The sequence below is a fragment of the Macrobrachium rosenbergii genome, chromosome 9 (genome assembly GCF_040412425.1).
Source record: "Macrobrachium rosenbergii isolate ZJJX-2024 chromosome 9, ASM4041242v1, whole genome shotgun sequence".
Lineage (NCBI taxonomy): Eukaryota > Metazoa > Arthropoda > Malacostraca > Decapoda > Palaemonidae > Macrobrachium > Macrobrachium rosenbergii.
In genome coordinates this window covers 13,272,662-13,296,970 of record NC_089749.1, presented here as the reverse complement: position 1 = coordinate 13,296,970, position 24,309 = coordinate 13,272,662, and the positions used below count along the sequence as shown (strand labels likewise).

The 24,309-nt window shown below is 36.1% G+C and overlaps 1 protein-coding gene across 2 annotated transcripts in view; it reads left to right on the top strand.

Annotated features, from left to right (window-relative positions):
• The window catches only part of LOC136841468 (neuropeptide Y receptor type 6-like), a 393,507-nt gene that overhangs the window by 322,701 nt on the left and 46,497 nt on the right, over positions 1-24,309 (top strand). Inside the window, exon 4 of one of the 2 annotated variants that reach the window (XM_067108414.1) lies at positions 20,341-22,665. In XM_067108414.1, coding sequence (XP_066964515.1) covers positions 21,502-22,665 — 1,164 coding nt within the window. In that variant the 5' untranslated portion in view covers positions 20,341-21,501. Of the gene's footprint in view, positions 1-20,340; positions 22,666-24,309 lie in introns of those variants that run through there. The other variant, XM_067108415.1, reaches the window with a different exon arrangement.

Genomic DNA, 24,309 nt, shown 5'->3' with positions numbered 1-24,309 from the left:
GCCTGAAGGTGGAACTTAGGGAAAACTCCGCAGATGCACTAAAAAGTAATAGTTAGAGAGGTTGGACAGCAAGACAGAAGAAAGGAAGGGGGAATGGAGGTAATGTAAAAGGCTAAAAAGTGGGTGCAGGTAGGGGGCCGAAGAGACGCTGCAAACACCCTTTAGAAAAGCCTACAGTGCATTTCGTGTGGTGTGCTGATGGCAGTAGTTCCCTTAAGGTGGCTGTACTAAGAAGTCCATCGATAATTTGGAGCAGAGGACTAATATCCACTAAGATACTTCTTTCATTTTCTCCATCCACTAAGATACTACTTTCATGTTCTCCATCCACTAAGATACTTCTTTTGATTTTCTCCATCCACTAAGATACTACTTTCATGTTCTCATCCACTAAGATACTACTTTTGATTTTCTCCATCCACTAAGATACTTCTTTCATGTTCTCCATCCACTAAGATACTACTTTCATGTTCTCATCCACTAAGATACTTCTTTTGATTTTCTCCATCAACTCAGATACTTCTTTCATGTACTCCATCCACTAAGATACTTCTTTTGATTTTCTCCATTCACTAAGATAGTTCTTTTGGTTTTCTCCATTCACTAACATACTTCTTTCATTCATGTTCTCCATCCACTAAACAAGCAACATAAAGATGACGCGACAAAACAACATGATTCACCCACGGGTGCCAACTCGTTCGGAGGCTGCATTGATCCTAGCTTACCGTGGCATTAAAATCATTGCAGATTTTACGGAAAAGTAATTTTACGTGAATGAAGAATAAAAAGTATCTTTTTGTTTTTGTGAGTGTAAAAAGGAATATGATAGGATGATTACGTGCTAGAGGTGGGTTAGATACCGATATTATTGCTCAGAAAAGATGTATTTTTATCAGAATATCGTTTGTGCCCCGAGGGAAAACAGAAGGCGGATATTATTCGACGCAAAGCCTACTTTTACTTGTAACCTCGGGCAGTATTTAGTGTGATCAAGGATATTAAATGGAATATAGAAGGAAAATGTAGATGTGTATTATGATAAAATGGGTGAATATCTTATTTTTGTGATAGCGTGGGTTTTAGTATGGAATAAGCGTCGGTTTAGATGCTTTCAATGAATTGTGATCGTATTCAGGAATAGTCTTTTGATTTGCGAATAGTCTTAGACGCTTTACATGCTTTGAATGACTTTATTGAATTCAGGAATAGACTTTTAGCTCATGAATAGTCTTAGATGCTCTACATGCTTTGAATGAATTTATTGAATTCAGGAATAGACTTTTAGTTCGCGAATAGTCTTAGATGCTTTATATGCTTTCAATGAATTTATCGAATTCTGGAACAGTCTTTCAGTTCACGAATAGTCTTAGATGCTTTACGTGCTATAAATGAATTTATTGAATTCAGGACTAGACGTCTTTTGGTTCACGAATAGATTCAGGAATAGTCTTGTGGCTCACGAATAGATTCAGTAATAGGCTATGGCTCACGAATAGTATTTGATGCGTAAGATGGTCATAATGACATTACTGATTTCGCGAATGGTCCTTTGGTTCACGAAAAGGTTCCGGAATGGTCTTGTGGCTCACGAACACATTCAGGAATAGTCTTGTGCCTCACGAATAGATTTAGGAATAGTCTTGTGGCTCATGAAGAGATTCAGGAATAGTCTTGCGGCTCACGAATAGATTCAGGAATAGTCTTATGGCTCACGAATAGATTCAGGAATAGTCTTATGGCTCACGAATAGATTCAGGAACAGTCTTGCGGCTCACGAATTAGTCCAGGAATAGTTCTGCGGCTCACAGATAGATTCAGGAATAGTCTTATGGCTCACGAATAGATTCAGGAATAGTCTTGTGGCTCACGAACAAATTCAGGAATAGTCTTGTGGCTCACCAATAGATTCAGGAATAGTCTTGTGGCTCACCAATAGATTCAGGAATAGTCCTGTGGCCCACCAATAGATTCAGGAATAGTCTCGTGGCTCACGAATAGATTCAGGAATAGTCTCGTGGCTCACGAATAGATTCAGGAATAGTCTCGTGGCTCACGAATAGATTCAGGAATAGTCTCGTGGCTCACGAATAGTCTTAGATACTTACTATCATCATAAAGTTGTTGAATTCACGAATAGTATTTTTGGGTAAGATAGGTTAGAACGTTCCCAGCAAAAAAAAAAAAAATTTTTTTAAAATGTAATTGGAAAAGAACATGCGGCACTTGGCTGTTTGATATAGATTGCAATCTATATACTTTAGTGACATTATATCCAGCAAGGAATTGTTTTAGCGCATTTAGCTCTGATTGTTTTTTGTTCCTTACGTCGATGACGTCACGTTAAAGTGATTGACGTAGATAAACAAAACCTTTACTGGGATTTTTCCTTTTTAGTTTCTAATTGAGATTTTTTACTCAGTGATATATTAAACCACTACTACTACTACTAGTAGTACTACTACTACTACTACTACTAATAATAATAATAATAATAATAATAATAATAATAATAATAATAATAATAATAAATTGCTTCCTCGGCTATCATTGCTCATTTAATCAGTCCAATTTGAACAGTGATACTTAGAGCTGGCGTACATATTACATGTGTGTGTTATCATCAATATTATTATTGTTATTATTATTATTATTATGTTATTATTATTATTATTACAAGGAGCAATGCCATATCAGTGAATAAAATTAGACTTAACTACCAAGGGCTTGCAAAGTAAATTACTAATAATAATAATAATAATAATAATAATAATAATAAAGTAGGTGTAAGTTCTCGAAAGCTCTCGTTGTGTACATATTTTTAAATGTATATATTTTAACTTGCATCAATGTGGATTTTTTTCCCTCATCTTAGTGACTCGCGTGGTTATGAGATTTTTGGATTGAAAATAATAATAACAATGATATAATAATAATAATAATAATAATAATAATAATAATAATAATAATAATAATAGTAATTAATAATAATGATAATAATAATATTATTATTATTATTATTACATAAGAAGAAAAGAAAGAAGAAGAAGAAGAAGAATAATGTATAATAATAATAATAATAATAATAACAATAACAACAAAACAAACAACAATAATAATAATAATAATAATAATAATAATAATACCAACTCCATGGAGACCTCACCTAAAATTCGCACCAGCACAGGTGAGCCATTTTTCCCCTGATATGCTCAAAGCACCCGCGGTTGCAGCATCCCAGCAGCAGTGTGTTGCAACATCGTATAACGACTATCCGTTGCATCTCCCAGCGCGACCTTTAAGCTCCAACGGTCCTCTTTGGTTTCGCAAATCGATGCTGTCTGTTGGATTTCTTAATAAAGGAAATTGCAAAAGCATTCTTCACCTTTTTATTATTCTCTTTTTTTAGGATTTGATTAGCTTCGTCATGAATATTTGGTCAGGTAATTGGTGTATGTTTTTTTCCTTGGAATACTGAACGTGGCGTCATGCAAGGTCGCCTGGGTGGATCGGGGGTCATAATCAAATGTTTGTTGTGCATTAGGGTCTATAGTTTTCGTTAGAATTGAGTAGATACTGCTGAGAAATATGTACACATCATTGTGTGGCTAGGTTAGGCATTCCTCAATGAAAGTCTAGAGACTGACATTGTGTAATAAGGTTAGGCTGGTACCCATGCTCTGCCCATGCCATAGGTTAAATCAGTGGTCCTCAGCCTTTTTTGGCCCTTGCACCCTTTCAGCCTATGTCAGAATGTCATTCCCCACCACACTGCGTTTTGTGAGGTCCTATAGCCAGTTTGAACCTGCCAATATGTGGTCACAAGTCGCCCCCTAACTGGTTGAGAACCGCTGGGTTAAATTATGTAATCATTGTAACATGTCAAGTATCAGTAATAATAATAATAATCTTTATTTCGGCTCAGGGCCATATACATGGAATATACAAATACAATACACACCACACAATCCAGATACATCAGGTTACATGATAAAAATAAGTTATAGACTCTAGACTAACATTCCTCGTTTAACAAAGGTTAGCCTGTGTAACAGGTCAAGATAATCGATTACTGTTGCATGTTAGGCTATCCGACGTCTGCCACAGGGTAGGATGTTGTCTCAGTTCATAGAGGGTTAGGCTACATTACTCCCGTCTTTTGACGCAGAGTAGGTAGTGGCGTCCTTCAAGACAGGAAGTTAAGCTTCCTTACCCTAGTGTCAGGTTACTGGTTACCATTATCAATTCACACCACCCGTGCATCTCGTGTCTAAAACCCTCTCCTACGACGCTCCTGATTGGCCATTGATCAGCCAGTCGCAGGGCTGGAAACTGGTCAGTCTGTTCCAGCCGTCATCGAGTGAACGTCTACGCTGCGACCTCTCCTCGTGTAATATGGCTTTCCAAAGTTATAACTTTTATTACACCTCAGTTTTACCCGAAGAAAAGTATTGTTCCTCAATTTCATTACTAAACATTTAAGGATTATAATGATATATATATGAATTATGTACTTCAGTAAACTTAATGCTGAAGTATGTATAGTGAAATAAGTATGAGTTATTGTCTGCGCGCATCCACGCTCCTTTTGTTATTCTTAATCTTTTACTCGTGACTTTCATATTGATAGCCCTACCTATAATTTTTTGGTAGCATCGTCATCCATGGTATTTAAGCTAAGATACTGTAGGAAACACGAGACGATAAATGATAAATGCACTGCGATGTCATGTAAGGAATGAAAGAATATACTTTATCTTAAAAATATCTTGTTTAGTTCACTAGATATATTTTAGCACCAAGTCTACTGAAGTACGTAATTCATATATCACTATAGTCCTTAAATCATTGGCTTGACGATGTCTAGTGATGAAACTGAGGAACACTACTTTTCTTCGTGTAAAACTGAGGTGTAATGAGAGTTATATCTTTTGAAAGACATATTTCATGAGGAGAGGTTGCAGTGACGGCTGGAAATGATGGACCGGTTCCAGCCCCGTGACTCATTGATCAATGGCTAAACTGGAGCGTCGTAGAGACGGCTAGATATCAGATGCACGGCTGGCTGTTTCGTAATGGATTATAGTTATTAGTTTTTATATTGCATTAGTTCCTTAGGTCTTGTATTCCATTTACTAGAATTTCTATCCCGATAGTTACCGCCCCCCCAGAAAAGAGTTAGATATTTTGTGAGTAAAATATGAACGCAATTTTCCGGGCAGGATCCAATGGCAGAATCAATCATTGCAGGGAGAGAGAGAGAGAGAGAGAGAGAGAGAGAGAGAGAGAGAGAGAATCAAATAAATATTTCTGTCCTATGTGATAAGGATTACCTTGGTGAGGCCCAGCGGTTTTTAATTATAACGTGATAATATAGATTTTGGACAATATTAATGACTAATATCTTCAGTCTCTCTCTCTCTCTCTCTCTCTCTCTCTCTCTCTCTCTCTCTCTCTCTCTCTCTCTCTCTCCCCACGATGGCTGTAACCTGTAACCACCAACTAACAACCCAAGGTACCTGACGTACTGCTTAGTCCGACAGAGATCTACTGGTTTTTAAGTTGAACATAACGTTCATTCTTTATCTGTAACGAAATACAAATCAACTCGTTAGAGAGAGAGAGAGAGAGAGAGAGAGAGAGAATAGAGAGAGAGAGAGAGAGAGAGAGAGAGAGAGAGAGATTGGTCAAAATACCGGGAGAAACCGACACACATACAGACAGAGAGAAGGACACTAACACAGGAAAGAGAGATGGGGAGAAAGAGAGAAGGAATGAGAAAGGAGAGAGAAGGAGGGAGAAAAAAAGAGAGAGACAGGCAGAGACAGGGAGACAGAGGGAGAGAGAAAGGCAGTGACAGAGAAAATGAGAGACATACAAACAGACAGAAAGAAAGACATTAGTAGGGAGAGAGAAAGAGAGAGGGAGAGAGATAGAGAGAGAGAAGGAGGGAAAAAAAGAGAGACAGACAGAGGGAGAGAGAAAGGCAATAACAGAGAAAATGAGACATACAAACAGACAGAGAGAAAGACATTAGTAAAGAGAGAGAGAGAGAGAGGAGGGGAAAAAAGAGAGACAAACAGAGAGATAGAGGGAGAGAGAAAGACAATGACAGAAAATGAGAGACATACAAACAGAGAGAGAGAAAGACTTTGGTAGAGAGAGAGAAAGAGAAAGAGAGATACAGAGAAGGAGGAAGAAAAAAAAGAGATAGAGGGAGAGAGAAAGACAATGAAAGACATACAAACAGACAGAGAGAAAGACGTGGGTAGAGAGAGAGAGAGACAGAGACAGACAGAGAGAAGGAGAGGGGGGGAGAAACACACCGAATAAGGAAATGAAAGCCAATCAATACAAAGGAACTGACCACACTGCTCCTGTCTACCACAACCGCGACTGTTGGAAGGAGGATCAAGATAAGATCCTGACTAACTGCGTCTGGCAATTTCTCATCTCTTTCTCTTTCTTATTTTCTCCCTTTTGAGGGGAGGGGAGGGGAGAGAGAGGGGGGAGGAGTTCTCTTTCTTATTTTCTCCCTTCTGAGGGGAGGGAAGGGAGGAGAGAGAGAGGGAGGGGGGAGAGCAGGGTTCTCTTTCCTATTTTCTCCCTTCTGAGGAGGAAGGGAAGGGGAAGGAGGAGAGAGAGAGGGGGGGGGAGAGCGGTTCTCTTTCCTATTTTCTCCCATCTGAGGGGAGGGAGGGGAAGGGGAGAGAGAGAGAGGGGAAGGGGTTCTCTTTCTTATTTTCTCCCTTCGGAGTGGGGGGAAGGAGAGAGAGAGAGAGGGGGAGGGGTTCTCTTTCTTATTTTCTCCCTTCGGAGTGGGGGGAAGGAGAGAGAGAGAGGGGGAGGGGTTCTCTTTCTTATTTTCTCCTTCCTGAGAGGGGAAAGGGGAAGAGGGGGGGAGATTTCTTATTTTCTCCCTCCTGAGAGGAGGGAGCGGAAGGGGGGAGGGGTTCCCTTTCTTATTTTCTCCCTTCCGAGGGGAGGAGGGAGAGGGGTTCTCTTTCTTATTTTCTCCCTCCTGAGAGGAGGGGGATAGGTGAAAGGGGACAGAGAGAGAGGGGGAGGGGTCCCTCTGAGGAGAGGGGGGAAAAGGTGGGGACAGGGGAATCGGCCCTGGTAGGCGATAGATCATAGCGGGGAACAACAGATGATGGGAAATGACCTATTGAAGGAGTCAATGAAAAGAGAGATTGCGTCATCGGGGGATAAAAAGGAGGAACCGAATGAAGACATGATGATACAGGAGAGGAGAAACCCTAAAAAGAGAATGATGATGCGGAGGACAACGAAAACTTGCGAATTATGAATGCATTGCTCGAAAAAGAGATTGGCGTAAGTAAGAGAATTCGTGATAAATCGTGGACGAAAAAGAAATGGGTTTGAGGAGAATGTTGAATGTTAACATATCAAAGGGGAAGACGAAATGCAATCAAACTGCATTGTGAAAAGGCTTCATTAATGAAAATGAGAACACCAAGGAGCGTCGGATGATGCAAAAGGAAGTAGGAGAAGAGGAGAAATAAAGGAAATCAGGAAAAAGAGATTACGTGAGGAAAGGCAGGGACGAGACAAGGATCAGTCATCAAAAGAAATGTAAATCGTACACAGGGGAAGTGAAAGAACGTCAGAGAAGAAAGAAGCAAGAAAGAGAGAGAGAGAGAGAGAGAGTAGAAGGAAGGAAAAATTCTGCTTAGTGATATTTTGCCAAGGGTGATACAGTGTTTTAATTGCGCAGAGGGGGAGAGAGAGAGAGAGAGAGAGAGAGAGATGGAAAAAGACACATGGCATCCAGGAGATGTGGTTCCCATGGTGTTATATTCATCTCAAATTTCTTCATGGAAAACTTTTCAAAGGAGGTGAATTTGCGATATCATTAGTCACATGAACGCTTTGATTTTCCTTTTATTTTATTTATTTTATTTTTTTTTTTTTTGCGTCGTTATAAAGGGTCGTCTTGCATATGTTAAGTCCAGGAGTTTATTGAAAAACGACGGTGCATTTTGCAATGTGTGTTAATATTTAAGCAAGAATATAAAATTCAGTAGAGATCATTTTTATGCGTTCTGAATTAAAAATAAAAATACAGGTTAATTTATCATTCATTTATAGTTAAAAAAATAAACCAGAAATGATATAATTTTCATTCTAGATTAAGGATAAAAACAAAGTTATTATATTTCAATATCATATATTAACCATTACCTCTAGATGGCGTAGTTTCTAGAAAAACCTCTATAACGGCTCTGTATGCTTCGTGCTTGCTTTATTCGAAAGTTGTTCTATGAAATAATTAGAAATATCTTCCCTTAGGGGGTTCGTGGCATCATTTCTTTTACTGTACCTCCGTTCATATTCTCTCTTCCATCTTGCTATCCACCCTCTCCTGACAATTATTTCATAGTGCAACTGCGAGGTTATCCTCTTGTTACACCTTTCAAGCCCTTCTCCTCTCAATTTCCCTTTCAGCGCTGAATGACCTCATAGGTCTCAGTGCTTGGCCTTTGACCTAATCTAAATTCCATTCCATTAGAAATATCCGTTTAGCTGCAAGAAGAGGTAACGCTAGTTTTTATCATTTGCATAAGAATGAAGCATAAGTTTCCTGGGAAATTGTCTACGTAACGTTTTCGCTTGGGGATATTTTCTTTCAAATAAATAATTGATATCGTTTTTGCCATTTTTGCGTTTCCTCTGTTAATTTCCTTTGCAGATGAGATGGTGACAGTAAAAAGGGGAAAAATTATCTCGAAAGATGCTCTAGATAATCCTAACAATTATTTTTGAAGAGATAGAGACAGAGATATATATATATATATATATATATATATATATATATATATATATATATAATATATATATATATATATATATATATATATAGATATATACATAGTATGTACATAGTATGTAATAACATGTTATGTATGTATGTATGTGTATGTATGTATGTATGTATCTGTGTGTGTGTGATTGTATGTTTGTTTCCGTGTGAGGTCATTTTAGTTTTCTGTAAAAGAAAACTATTGTGCCGGCTTTGTCTATCCCTCCGCACTTTACTCTGCCCGCCCTCAGATCTTAAAAACTACTGAGGCTAGAGGGCTGCAAATTGGTTTGTTGATCGTCCACTATCTAATCATCAAACATACCAAATTGCAGCCCTCTCAGCCTCAGTATTTTTTAAATTTTATTTAAGGTTAAAGTTGGCCATAATTGTGCTTCTGGCAACGATATAGGAAGAGCACCACCATTTTTGGTTAAAGTTTCATGGGTTGCGGCTCATACAGCAGTACACCGAGACCACCGAAAGATAGATCTTTTTCGGTGACTTTGATTATACGTTGTAGGGCTAATAGAGCTGGGTGCGCCGAAGAAGTTCGGCGCATTTTTTACCTGTCTCTTTTAGTATCGAAAAGTTGTGTAATGGGAATTTCTCTAACGAGGAAAACTAACCTTTTGGAAATTCGACTTTGGTAATGAAAATTCTCATTATGTGAATGAACATTTACGTTTTGATTTGGGAAATGAAAATTTCCATTTGGTAAAAATAAAACCTTTTTCGGGATGGAAATTTTCCTTTGGCGGTGAAGAGTTATTATTCGTTAAAGAAAATTTACTTTTTTATTGAAAATTTACTATTTTTATGAAAATTTACATGTTTTAATGAAAATATTTACCGTCTTTTAATAAAGATTTACTTTCTTTTAATGAAAATTTACATTTTTTAATGAAAATTTTCCGTCTTTGAATGAAAATTTACTTTTTTAAAATGAAATTCCACCTTTTGGTTAAGAAAATTAACCTTTGAAAATATATTATTAATAAAACCAGGCGAGAGATTCGCAGTGAACTAAGAAAAACAATTTCGGCGAATGGAGTTAAGGAGTGGAGGGGAGGTCCCCTGTCTTGTATCACGGCCTAGTAGGGGAGTTTAGTTAGAAAGATGCGGCTTTTTAAGACAGGTTAGGTTAGGTTAGGATTGATTCTTCGCATTTGATTTGATTAATGTGACGCCTTGAGAACATCAGGTTAGTCGGTACCATCACGATTTCTCGCAGTGAATAAAAAAAAAAAAATTTGAAAATCGAGTTATTTAACGATACAGCAGTTCATTTTAGCATCTCATCATATCTATTATTCATTTCCCTGTCTTTTTATTCCAATTTTTCGTGTCTCATCATAGAAACTTGTCCTCCCCCCAAAAAAAAAAATAGATAAAAACAAAACGGCTTCGAATCCACTGAACTCCTCCGAAGGTTTAATTACGTCATTTCCTGTCTTATGATTTCTCGTTAAAGTTCAATTTATGCGTCGCTAAATTTATGAGGGAATATGGAATATTAATTATAACTTTCGCCCTCACTCCGTCCTTTTGAGAGAGAGAGAGAGAGAGAGAGAGAGAGAGAGAGAGAGAGAGAGTACGTTGCCTATCACGTCTTGTCGTCAGAGTTCATTAGAAAGTTAATGAGGAAAGCTAATCAGCTTTCATAATACCCCGGTACTTTCTCTCGGAGAAAGGTGATTCATTTAAGGGTTTTCTCTTTGGAGAAGCTTTCACTTTCTTGATGAATTTTCAACTTGTTTTTGCGCTGCTCTGAATCGTGAACAGTGATGAAAATGGGATTTATTATTATTATTATTATTATTATTATTATTATTATTATTATTATTATTATTATTATTATTGTGTAATAAAAATCCACAATTATACAGTAAACTATGTTACTATGTAAAATAAACTCGCATTATTATTATTATTATTATTATTATTATTATTATTATTATTATTATTATTATTATTATTATTATTATTGTGTAATAAAAGTCCACAATTATATAGTAAACTTTATTACTATGTAAAATAAACAGGCATTATTATTATTATTATTATTATTATTATTATTATTATTATTATTATTATTATTATTATTATTATTATTATGTAATTTAACCAGGTCACTTAGTAATTAGGTCTCGTAGAGATTCCCTGAAGTTTTTTCGTGAATATTAAAATCAAATTTAATCTAAAAATAATAATAATAATAATAATAATTATTATTATTATTATTATTATTATTATTATTATTATTATTATTATTATTATTATTATTATTATGTAAATTAACCAGACCACTTAGTAATTATTAGGTCCCATAGAGCTTCCCTGAAGTTTTCTTCCGTGAATATTAAAATAAAAAAATTTAATCTAACCAACTGTAACATTAGTAGTATGGTTTAGATAGAAGAAAAACAATGGAAATTCTCTCAAAATTCCCTAAATCGATTTTTATTATTATTATTATTATTATTATTATTATTATTATTATTATTATTATTATTATTATGACCGGACTAATTAGTAAATATTTTCAATCTCACAGTGATTGTCCAACTGTATATTTTCAGATATTAAAATAGATCTAATTTATCAGCTGGTCCGCTAGTATAGTGGTTAGTGTTGTGACATGCCACTCAGACGTCGCGGGTTCGCGTCTCCCCCTTGGTGATGAAATATCACTGGCTCTCTATCATGATCAGTTACTCCTGCAGTGTGGGGTCTGCGGTGGGAGGTTGAAACCAACATTCTTTGGAAGCTTGAATTTCAAGTCGATGGCCCCTTTGGTGCGCTTGTTCCATGTGAATAGAAATAATAATATTATTAATATTAATAATAATAATATCAGATCTGAACTTTATTCATTTTACTTGAATAATTTGACAACCATGACGTTTCTCTCAAAATTTCCTAATTAATTTTTCCTCCCAAAATGTAACCTTCACTCTTAGTTAAATCTAAACATTCACATTAAGTTCGTTTAGCTGAAAGCGTCGACCTGCTGTTTCTTGACTCAAAATACAACGATGAACATTTGCAAAATACTGTAAGCTTGGAAATGTTTTAATAGTCAGGGACTAATTGTAAGCATAAGAGGAGCTGGGAATAATTCATTCATTGAACATAAACATTCATTAATGGACGCTGAAAAGATTCAAAAGTGCTAAATTCCTTTCATTTAATTTTGGCATAATATTTATGCATTTGCAAGAGCCTGGAAGTAAGAATAATAATAATAATAATAATAAGAAGAAGAAGAAGAAGAAGAAGAAGGAGAAGAAGAAGAAGAACAAGGAGAAGAAGAAGATATTCATATGTAATTCAAATATACTGTATATATACATTATTTTAAAAATTTACCGAAGTTTCAGTGACGCTCAGGAAAAATATAATAAAATTGGAAAAATTACATTTAAATAATCATAAGCAGCCGAAGGATATTTAACTTAATACGGAAAGCACGTACCAAGAGACCGGTAGGAATCCGGATGCAGAGGAGTCCTTTGGACCTTAGACTTGCCCTGGGGAGTCCTTGGGTCCTTACAAGTTCCCGAAGGAGTCCCTAGAGTCTTAGACTTGCCCTGGGCAGTTAATAGGACCTTACAAGTGCCCTGGTAAGTCCTAGGGTCTTGGACGTGCCATGAGGATCCCTGGGGTCTTGGACTTACCATGGGGAATTAATAGGGCCTTAGACTTGCCCTGGGTAGTCTCTAGAGTCTTACAAGTGCCCTGGGTAGTCCTTACTGTCTTGACGTGCCCTGGGGAATTAATAGGGTCTTACAAGTGCCCTTGTAAGTCCTAGGGTCTTGGACGTGCCCTGGGCGTTCCCTAACGTCTTAGATGTGCCCTGGGGAGTCCCTAGGATCTTCCAAGTGCCCTTGTAAGTCCTAGGGTTCTTTGCGGCGTGCCCTCGGCCCCTAGCTGCAACCCCTTTCGTTCCTTTTAGCTGTACCTCCTTTCATATTCTCTTTCTTCCATCTTACTTTCCTTCACCCTCTCCTAACAACTGATTCATAGTGCAACTGCTTTGAGGTTTTCCTGCTGTTACACCTTTCAAACCCTTTACTATCAATTTCCGTTTCAGCGCTGAATGACCTCATGAGTCCCAGTGCTTGGCCTTTGGCCTAAATTCTACATTCAGTGCAATAGAACAAAGTAAGGTTAGAGGGGTTTGATAGCAATGTGGGAAGAAACTAAAAGGAATGAATGAGAAAGTAAAAAGAGAGAGGAGAAAGTAGAAGACTGAAATGCAGAGTTTCCATTTTAATTATTGAAAAGTACAGAGAGAATGCGAGCAGAAAGTAGAGAGCTTAACCAGATAATACATGATGCAGTGGTTGACTTTTCGCATAGGTCAGAGACTGAAGTACATTTAGAGCTTAGTGATACATGGTACAAAATCGTTTGTGTTGCGTGTTTACCTCACACACACAAATGCAAGAAGAGAATCTAGTGATGAATGATGCAATAATTTTTTTTTTTTTTTTTTTTTTTTTTTTTTTTTGCTTTTGACTGACATGAATAAATTCAAGCAGGAATCAGATTATAAAAGCTGCAGTACCTTAGTGACAGTTTCACAGTGATAAATGTTATAGCGTCTATATTCCTTACTCTTACATAACATCGCGACGATTGTGAGGTTTGAAATGCTGTCGTTATTTTTAGTCGTTTATTATTGCACACCTTCCTCCGTTACGCAACAAACAGAGAAAACAGAAGAGAAATTCTGAAACAAATATCAAGTGAAACGGGGATATGCAGGATCAAGCGAAAGATTAAATAAAAAAAAAACACACCAACATTTGCAAAGGAAATTCTTGGATATACACAGGCATTAAAAGGAAAACGAAAATAATAATATAATGATAATAATAATGGAAAAATCCACATTGATGTAAGTGCAGGTATATATTCTCAAAAATGTATTTTAAAAATATATTTTTCAAGTATGAATTGACACTTCCGTCCATGTTGATTTTCTTCGCCATTTTAATGATTAAGATGATTATGAGATTTTTAGAAGTAATAATAATAAGAAGAAGAAGAAGAAAAAGAAGAAGAAAATAATAGCAATATTAATAATAATGAGAAGAAGAATGAAAGGAAATAATAATAATAATAATAATAATAGTAGTAGTACTGCTACGAATATAATAATAATAATAAGAAGAAGAAGAAGAAGAAGAAAATAATAGTAATATTAATAATAAGAGAAGAAGAATTAAAGAAGAAGAAAACAGTAAGATAATGATAATTGTAATAATAATGATAATAATAATAGTACTGCTACGAATAATAATAATGATAATGATAAGAAAAAGAAGAATAAAATAATAGTAATATTAATAATAATGAGAAGAAGAATTAAAGAAGAAAATAAAATAATAATAATAATAATAATAATAACACTCATTTCTGAAAGGAAAAGCTGAGAGATATATATTTCTATATATATTAAAAGAGAAATTAGTCTTCCTCGGAAACAGGAAGCACCCCGCTTAGGAGCAGCCTGTCCTTGCATCCTTCATCCTAATGGCCCAGGAAGGACCTCATCTCGAACAAAGGGCATGCCACAATAATGCAAGAGGGCGGAAAGGTGGTGGGGGCGGGGTGGGGAGGGGAGAAGTGACCCTTATGAATATACGTCGAAGGGGGAGAATGCCATGTGACAGAGAATATACGTCGAGTATGTATATATTATATATATATATGTATAGAATGCCATGTGACAGAGTCTCATATATATATAGTAGTGTTTATATATATATATATATATATATATATATATATATATATATATATATATATATATATATATATATATATATATATATATATATATATATATATATATATATATATATATATATGTTTTTTTTAAATGGAGTTTTTTTTTTTTTAAATGAAAAGAGTTTTTTCTTGGGGTGTTTTCATTGATTAGTGGGTAATATGTTTTGTTGATAGCTTTTTATATAATGTCCTTTGCGTGTTTTGTTTTAAATATAAAACGACAAGGTTTTTTCCATTGATTAGTGGGTAATATGTTTTGTTGAGAGTGTTTTTGTTGCATAATATCCTTTGCGTGTTTTGTTTTAAATAGGTAAATGACAAGAGTTATTTTCTTGGGGTGTTTTTTGATTAGTGGGTAATAAGTTTTGTTGATAGTGGGTTTTTTTTTTTTTATATGATGTCCTTTGCGTGTTTTGTTTTAGATGGAGGTAAAACGACAAGAGTTTTTTTCTTGGGGTGTTTTCATTGATTAGTGGGTAATATGTTTTGTTGAGAGTGTTTTTTTGATGCATAATATCCTTTGCGTGTTTTGTTTTAAATGGAGGTAAATGACAAGAGTTATTTTCTTGGGGGTGTTTTCATTGATTAGTGGGTAATATGTTTTGTTGATAGTGGGTTTTTTATATGATGTCCTTTGCGTGTTTTGTTTTAGATGGAGGTAAATGACAAGAGTTTTTTTCTTGGGGTGTTTTCATTGATTAGTGGGTAATATGTTTTGTTGATAGTGGTTTTTTGTTGCGTAATATCCTTTGCGTGTTTTAAATGCAGGAGAAAAGACGAGTGGGTTTTTTTTTTTTGTAGGGGATGTTTTCACTGATTAGTATGTCACTTGTTTTGCTAATAAACTGCTGTTTTTAACTGTCGTAGTGGCTTAATAAGGAATAGTAAATTAACTGTTTTTTTTATTTTTATTAAAATGACGTCATACTTCTAGGGCAGGATATGGGCGGACAGGAAAAATTGGCTCTTTTGGATCTATACAGAGAGACAGGACTGGAATATGACAAGGTCAGCTCTGTGGGTTTTTATGAAAGGTCTGTTGGGTGTGTTTCATTTTAAATAAAAAATACAGGATAATTATTTTCTATGTTTATTTAGTAATGTGTCTGAATACTTTACACACACACAGACATACAGATATATATATATATATATATATATATATATATATATATATATATATATATATATATATATATATATATATATATATAATACATTCGAACCTTTCATATTGATTTCATCAGCATAATTACATAACTTTTGAATTCATGCTGTATTATTTCTCCCCAATATCTCATTTTCTTCACCATCGAGCATTATTCTCTCTCTCTCTCTCTCTCTCTCTCTCTCTCTCTCTCTCTCTCTCTCTCTCTCTCTCTCTCTCTCTCTCTCTCACTTTACGCCCCACCCACAAAGAAAGCGACAGAACCGGAAGAAAAACTTCAAAAAACTTCGCCTTTTAATCGGATGAAACTCGTCCCCTCTCTTCCTTGATGGCAGGTCATTCATAAAAAAGGGGGATAACGCCCCCTTCTTCCTGCATCATTTTAATTTCGTGGGAGACTGTAAAAAGGTTCCCGTGTCCCTGTAAAAAGGTTATAGTAACCCTAGGTCCCATTCCCCTTGGGGAAGAGTTAGGGTTGTGTATTTTTTCAGTACTTCCCTTTACCTTCCGTTACTTCTTTCAAATGAGCACCATGTTCTTTGGAAGCTTGAATTTCAAGTCAGTGGCCCCTTTGGTGGGCTTGTTCCATATGAATGGGTTTCATCATCTGAATAAAAATAATAATAATAATAATAATAATAATAATAATACTCGTTGTCTTTCTGTTTCCTTTCGAGGAATTAATCAGGGAATTACGTCGGCGGTGATTTTTTTTTTTTTTTATTTAGTCCTCCGTCTAATCCAACGCGCTCTCGTTGTCGACTTTTTATTGTATTTTGTTTTAATTTATTTTTTTCTGACGCGATGCATTAGCGTCGATGCGGAGGAAGGCTAGTCTGCAGGTCCTTCGAGTATTCCCTCTGAAGGATACCCTCCCTCACTCACACACACACACACACACATATGTGGGTGTGTGTGTGTTTATAGGAAGTATTCAGAAAGACAAGCAATTCATAATGTAAGATAACTCTTAATCAAATACCTTACATTTTCTGATAATAACACTTTCAACATGTAAATGACAGCTAGATACACTATCATTCATTGAGTTTACTCCATTATAGTTTATTATATATATATATATATATATATATATATATATATATATATATATATATATATGTATGTATATAAAGTGTACTTACATATACATATGTGTGTGTATTCTTTTTACTCACCTTAAGTCTTTTTCGCCTTGAGAGGGCTTGGGTGTAAGAGGGACGTAACCTTCTTCATGCAATTTTCTTCATCCAAGCAGACGCTGGTACCCAGTTATAACTTAGTGAACTAGTAGTCTCATATATATATATATATATATATATATATATATATATATATATATATATATATATATATATATATATATATAAATTTATATCACACATTACCTCAGGTGAAAAATAAGAGATGGTGTATAGATCCTGATTGGTTTCGACTTTATTCCCAAGCCATTGACTTGGAAATAAAGTCGAAACCGGTCAGGCCCTACACCCTGTCTCTTGTTTTTCACCTGTGGTAATGTGTGATAAATGAATCATGTACAAAAGCGATTATAATCATATATATAGTATATATATATATATATATATATATATATAATGTAAGTAATTATGTATATAGAGTCTGATAATCACTTTACTTAACCTCTCGATGTCTTCACCCTTTTGGAATACGCTCGTCACTACAAAGCCTGAGATCCCAAGAGAGGAATGTGAAGAAATTTTGGCGTCTGTAGCAGGATTTGAACCCTCATCCAGAGTATCAGAACGGGGTCATGTTGCCTAGTTCTGATACTTCCGGTGCGAGTTCGAATCCTGCTTCGGACGTCAGAATTTCTTTCTATGTTTCCTTTTGGGTCTCAGGCTTTGTAGTGACGACCGTGATCCTAACAAGCACACATACACACATACATGTGTGTATGTATATACATATATATATACATACACATGCATACATACATACATGCATATATACATACATATATATATATATATATATATATATATATATATATAAATATATAATATACATGTATAAATGTATACATATGTATACTGTATATATACATATATGTATATACGTGTGTATATATATGTATACATTTATATATGTATAAATTATATATATACGTATGTATGTATGCATGTATACTCGTGATTCGTTGGCCACGTTCAATTCCCTGCGTTAGAATTTCCCACATGATAAACTTTCCAGAAAAAGACGCTTCGGAAATATGTGAAATGTTCGCATGTTTATGAAACGGAGCAAAACATTTCCTCGTGATTGACACATTGCTGTTCACCTGACAGGCGGAGAGAGGGGAGGAGAGAGATGCGGCTTCCCCGCGGGCTCTATTTTGGGATTTTGCAACCCGAGTTGCTGAGCGAAACCAGGTCACACCCGGTGTTTAAATGGGAGAGAGAGAGAGAAATTTGAGAATAAAATGACATCAGTGATAAATTTTAAGCTTTAAGATATTTTGTAGAAGGACAAGCATTTGCTCTTTAGAGTGATATTATTTTTTTTTTTCGTTTATTCTTCGATTTGGTCATGTTAAAAAAGGAAATAAAAGGAAAAAAGTAATTAAAAAATATTTGAGAATAAAATGGCATAAAAATTCATTTTCAGGGTTCTAGCGCTTTAATATACTTTCTATAAGAACAATCACTTGTTCTTTAGTTTAGACTTATATTAATTTTTTATTTCGTTTTTTCTTAGATTTGTTTGTTACCAAAAAATAGTAAAAAAATTTCTGATGATGAAATGGCATCAAGAATAAAATTCTAGGGTTCTAGATCTTTAAGACACACTGTAGAACAAAAAATTTGCTCTTGAGTTTACAGTTATATTTTTATTTTCGTTTTTCTTCGATTTGTTTATGTTAAAAAAAAATTTTCAATCAGCAAAAAATTTTGCGAATAAAACGACATCAGAAATAAATTTTTAAGGGCTCTAGAACTTGACCATACTCTTTAAGAACAAACATTTGCTCCTTAGTTTAGAGTTTTTTTTTTTCACATTAGAAAAATCGAGAAATAAGGTAATTAAAAAATTTGTTTAGGACAAGATATCACCCAAAATAAATTTTAGTGTTTGCTTTGCATAAGAATAAACATTTTCTCTTTAGTTTCCACCAAAAATAAATTTTAGCCTTTACTTTGTATAAGAACAAACATTTTCTCGTTAGTTTTCACCCAAAATAAATTTTAGGGTTTCCTTTGAATAAGAATAAACATTTTCTCGTTAGTTTTCACCCAAAATAAATTTTAGGGTTTACTTTGTATAAGAATAAACATTTTCTCTCTAGTTTTCACCAGAAATGAATTTCAGGGTTTCCTTTGTATAAGAGTAAACATTTTCTCTTTAGTTTTCACCAAAAATAAATTTTAGGGTTTCCTTTGTATAATAGTAATTATTTTCACTTTAGTTTTTTTTTTAGTATTTTTTTTTATTTCGTCTTTAATTCGTTTTATTTACGATCCCCAAAATATTATTGGAACCTCGACAGGTTTTAATACAGACTGGGTAGTCTTGTTTACCTCTTAATCCAGGGTTCTCACAATAAGCGTCCCCGCAGCGAGGCTAGTGCTGTCAGTGCACCTCTTGCGGTCCACTGTAGGCATTACTTGAGATTCATTGAAGCGCCCCTTCGGCCCTTAGTTAAAACCCCTTTCATTTCTTTTTACTGTACCTCCTTTCATATTCTCTTTCTTCCATCTTCCTTTCCACCTTCTCTTGACAATGGATTCATAGTGCAACTGCGAGGCTTTCCTCCTGTTACACCTTTCAAACCTTCTTACTGTCAATTTCTGTTTCAGCGCTGAATGACCTCATAGGTCCCAGCGCTTGGCCTGTGGCCTAAATTCTATATTCAGTTCAGTAGAATAAGCGTCTTATTGTTCTGCCTACCCTGTGAGTTGATGCCAAAGCCTTCCTTTGTTATTTGACCTTCCCCGTACTTTACTCAGTTCTGTGTTCTTAGTTCTTAATGTTCTCAGTTCGTAGTTCAGGTTCTAACGGAACTGTATATCTGGCTCGCCATGTTGTGCATGAAACCTAGAAAATATATATATATATATATATATATATATATATATATATATATATATATATATATATATATATATATATATATATATATATATATATATATACGTATATATATATATGTATGTATGTATGTATGTATGTATGTATGTATACGTGTATATATATACATGTATAAGAAATTTTACTCCCTGTATCACATTGTTGGCGTATCTTCTTTCATTTATTACTGCATTGATGTAATATATATACAGTATATATATATTTATATGTGTGCATAAATAGTTATGTTTATATATATACATACATGCATACATACAACACACGTGTGCGCATGTGTAGAAGCCTACGTCCCATATTAACCCTCTTCTTCCGTTCACCATGTAACAAGTTTATCACGGGTATAAGCCACGTTCACTATTTTCATAAGTATACGTACACTCCAATATACGTAAATACATATGAATTAATAATGCATAAACATCTCTTTCCATTCCAGGTAATGTCGCCGCTTTGATTGACAGTCCCACTTACACGCCACTCGAACTTCCTGACGGCGACGATGATAACGACGACGACGACGACGAAGAAGGAGCAGCAGCGGCGTCGTCATCACTCTTGGCTGAGGGCATCCTCATCTCGCGTGGGTTACGGGAGACAGTGAACTCCCCCCCCCACCGCCCCCCGGCAGCATTCTGCCGTGGTGATGATGATGATGATGAAGAAGAAGAACTAGCTCCCGGGAAATCGTCGTACCGTCATACCCTTTGCCATGATGATGGAGATTTAGCTCCCGGGAAATCGCCACATCCTTTGCCATGACGAAGAACTAGCTCTCGGAAAATCGTCTTACCGTCATATCCTTTGCCATGATGAAGAACTAGCTCCCGGAAAATCGTCGTACCGTCATATCCTTTGTCATGATGAAGAACTAGCTCCCGGGAAATCTTCGTACCGTCATATCCTTCCCGCTGTGTTCATACAATGCGAGACTCGTTCTGAATCTCGCTTGCTGTGATTAGATACAATTTTGATTATCGCTTTTTTTTAAGAAGATTAAGGATTAGGTACATTTTTTATTATTACTTTTTTTCAAAGGAGATGAAGATGAAAATGTTAACGGTTATAGCTTTAGTATGACGGAACTCCGTCTTTGTTTTGATGTGTAGTTTTTGATACGTGAACTGTGAGATGTCTTTTATTTTTTTTTATTTTACTTGGGAGTGTTTTTGCAGTGAAAGCAGTGTCCTTTCACGAAAGTGAAGTTTACTGAAAGTTACTGAGGCATTAGAGGGTAGTTTTTGCTTGTGTCCTTTTTCCAAAACAACGAATGGAATCGCCAGATTCTGATTAAACAGTAATGAAAATTCTTGCTTTGTCAGTACACCAAAAACATTGCATGCCTAGGATATCCACCACTTACTCGCACTGGCGAATTTGTATTCAGCTAGTGACAGTATAAAAACTTCTTTCACATGACACCAATTAATTCTTCATAAACATGACATACCCAACTCGCTTTGCATCTGTTTGGCAGATTAACATAAGTAGTAAGTAGTTATTTTTGATACGTTGTACTGAATGTGTGATACCGAACTCATCGAAATCGTCTAAGCGCTGTTCTTAATGTATCATGGATCCAGCTACATCCTAGACGCCCATGGATAACATCACCCTCTCCTCCGACCCTGGGCTGTGCCCTGGCCCTCTGTGCCCTCTGAAACCGAACGGCTTCAAGACCCTGGGCGTGCCCATCGACGGCGGGGTCAACATGGTGGGCGAGGAAGTGAACCCGTTCACCAATCAGCTGGAAACCATGTTGATGGGATCCGTCTACCCGAATCATCCTAACCAATCCCTCCGCTGGCCGGAAATCATCACAATCCTTCAGGAGACGAACCGGAGGAGCTACCTGGGCACCGCCGCCAAGGTCTCCCTCATCAGCGTCTACGCCCTCCTCATCACGGTGGGCATTCTGGGCAACCTGATCGTGGCCTTCGTCATAGGGCACCGGCCCGAGCTGAGGACGGCGCGGAACGTCTACATCATCAACCTGACGGTGTCCGACGTGAGCATGTGCCTGGTGTGCATGCCCTTCACGATGGTCAGCCTCCTGCACAAGAACTGGGCCATGGGCAACTTCATCTGCAAGCTCGTGCCCGTCCTCCAGTGCACCAACATCCTGGTCTCAACGGCCACCATCGTCGCGATCGCCGCCGACCGCTACCTGACGATCGTCTGCGTCCAGCGGAACAAGAACGCCCGCGTCTACGTGCCCTGGTCGGTGGCGGCCATCTGGTTGGTCTCGCTGGTCTTCCCGCTGCCCCTCTTCGCCTACTACTTCGTGGAGGACGTGACCTTCAAGGACTACCTCCTGTACCGGCGGTGCGTGGAGAAGTGGTCCTCCCCGGTCGTCAAGTACGCCTGGAACATCACGCTCATCGTGATCCAGTACATCATCCCGATCCTGGTGCTGAGCTTCGTCCACGGCCGCATCCAGAACTACCTCAGCAGCCACCAGATGTCGCAGCGCGACGCCCGAAGGGCGCAGAGGGAGATCGAGCGGAACCGCAGGACGACCATCCTTCTCACGTCCATCGCCGCCGCCTTCGCCGTCTGCTGGCTCCCGTGGCACGTGGTGAATCTCCTGGCGGACTTCAACTACGTGGCCTTCTTCCAGGAGCCCGAGTACTTCTACGTCGTCTTCGGGTCCTGCCACGCCATCGCCATGAGCTCGGCCTGTATCAACCCTGTCCTGTACGGCTGGCTCAACACCAACCTGAGGGAGGAGCTCATGCAGGTCATCCCTAAGCTACTCAGGAAGGTAAGAAGTTCGGAGGAGGCCATTGGTCGCTTTTATCTTGCAATGGTGTGTCTTGTTTCCCATAACCCCAAATGCTTGTTTAGGTCCTTTTCCAAAATTTGTTTTAATATTATTTATTTATTTGAAAATTGTGAGAAGCTGTTATTATTATTATTATTATTATTATTATTATTATTATTATTATTATTATTATTATTAAACCCCAAATGCTTAAATTAAGTCGTTTTCCAAAAGTTACATTAATATATTAATTCCTTCTAAAATTGTGAGAAGCAATTATTATTATTATTATTATTATTATTATTATTATTATTATTATTATTATTTAACTCCAAATGCTTGAATAGCTCGTTTTCTAAAAGTTATATAGATATATTTATTGCTTCTTCTAAAATTCTCGTATTATTATTATCATTATTATTGTTATTTAACTCTAAATGCTTGCATAGCTCATTTTCCAAAAATTATATTGATGTATTCATTGCTTCTTCTAAGACTGTGGGAACCTATTATTATTATTTATTATTATTATTATTATTATTATTATTATTATTATTATTATTATTATTATTATTATTACTCAGAACATGAACCCTATTCATATGGAACAAGCCCACCACTGGGTCCATTGAGTTGAAATCCAATCTTTCAAAGAATATGGTGATTATTAGAAAGAAGTAACAGAAGGTAATGGGAAATACAGAAAGAGGAGATCACTTATTAAAAAAAGAAAAAATAAATAAACATTAAAAAAGAAAAAATAAATTAAGAAATTAATAAATAAATAGATAAGAATGTAAGAAAATTATTAAAATACAAGGAGAATTATATTTGCTAAAAAAAAATGGATGATATTCACCAATTACAAATAATCGAAATATAACGCCAAGTAATCATATTCTGATCCAGATGGAAAGTTGTGTAATTATTATTGTTATGCTTTGGTTAATAACCAGTTAATTTCTTGAAATTTATCGATCGTCATCTTCAAGTAATCTCTTCCCTTGAATTTAATCTTCACTGTCGCCCTGTACATGGATTTAATACTTATCCCCTGTGAATTCAATTCATGCCCAAGGCGTTAATTCAATATTTCTCCTCTTGTCTCTCATATCAGATTGTCAGAGTCCTTCAGTTCAGTCCTGCCCTAAAGTGGAAAACTGCCGTATCTGCAAAATTTTCGATACTGAGATATGCCACCTATTGGGCTCGTGAAACACTATTACACAAGTTACGGCAGTTTCAGAATGATTCTTCAATGCTTTCCACGAGTATTTAGGGGGTCCCATTTGCAGTATCTGCAAAATTAGTTGGAAGGCAAGGGAGTATCCACCATTTTTCTCAGTTTTGTATTTTTGCAGATACTGCAATCTTCCATTTTAGGGCAGAATTGTTGTTCATGTGCTCTTTGTTCAGAAATGAACCCACCCTCTTAGAAATAATATTAATACACTTATTTCATTTTGGAAGCATCAGTGCGTTTGCTTCCAATTTTGTTCCAAGCTGCCATCAGTCAGTGGGAGATGTAATTTTGCTGCATACAAGCACATTAAAGAACTAATCTTGAATTACATTTTTATATATATATATATATATATATATATATATATATATTTTATATATATAATATATAATTATATATAT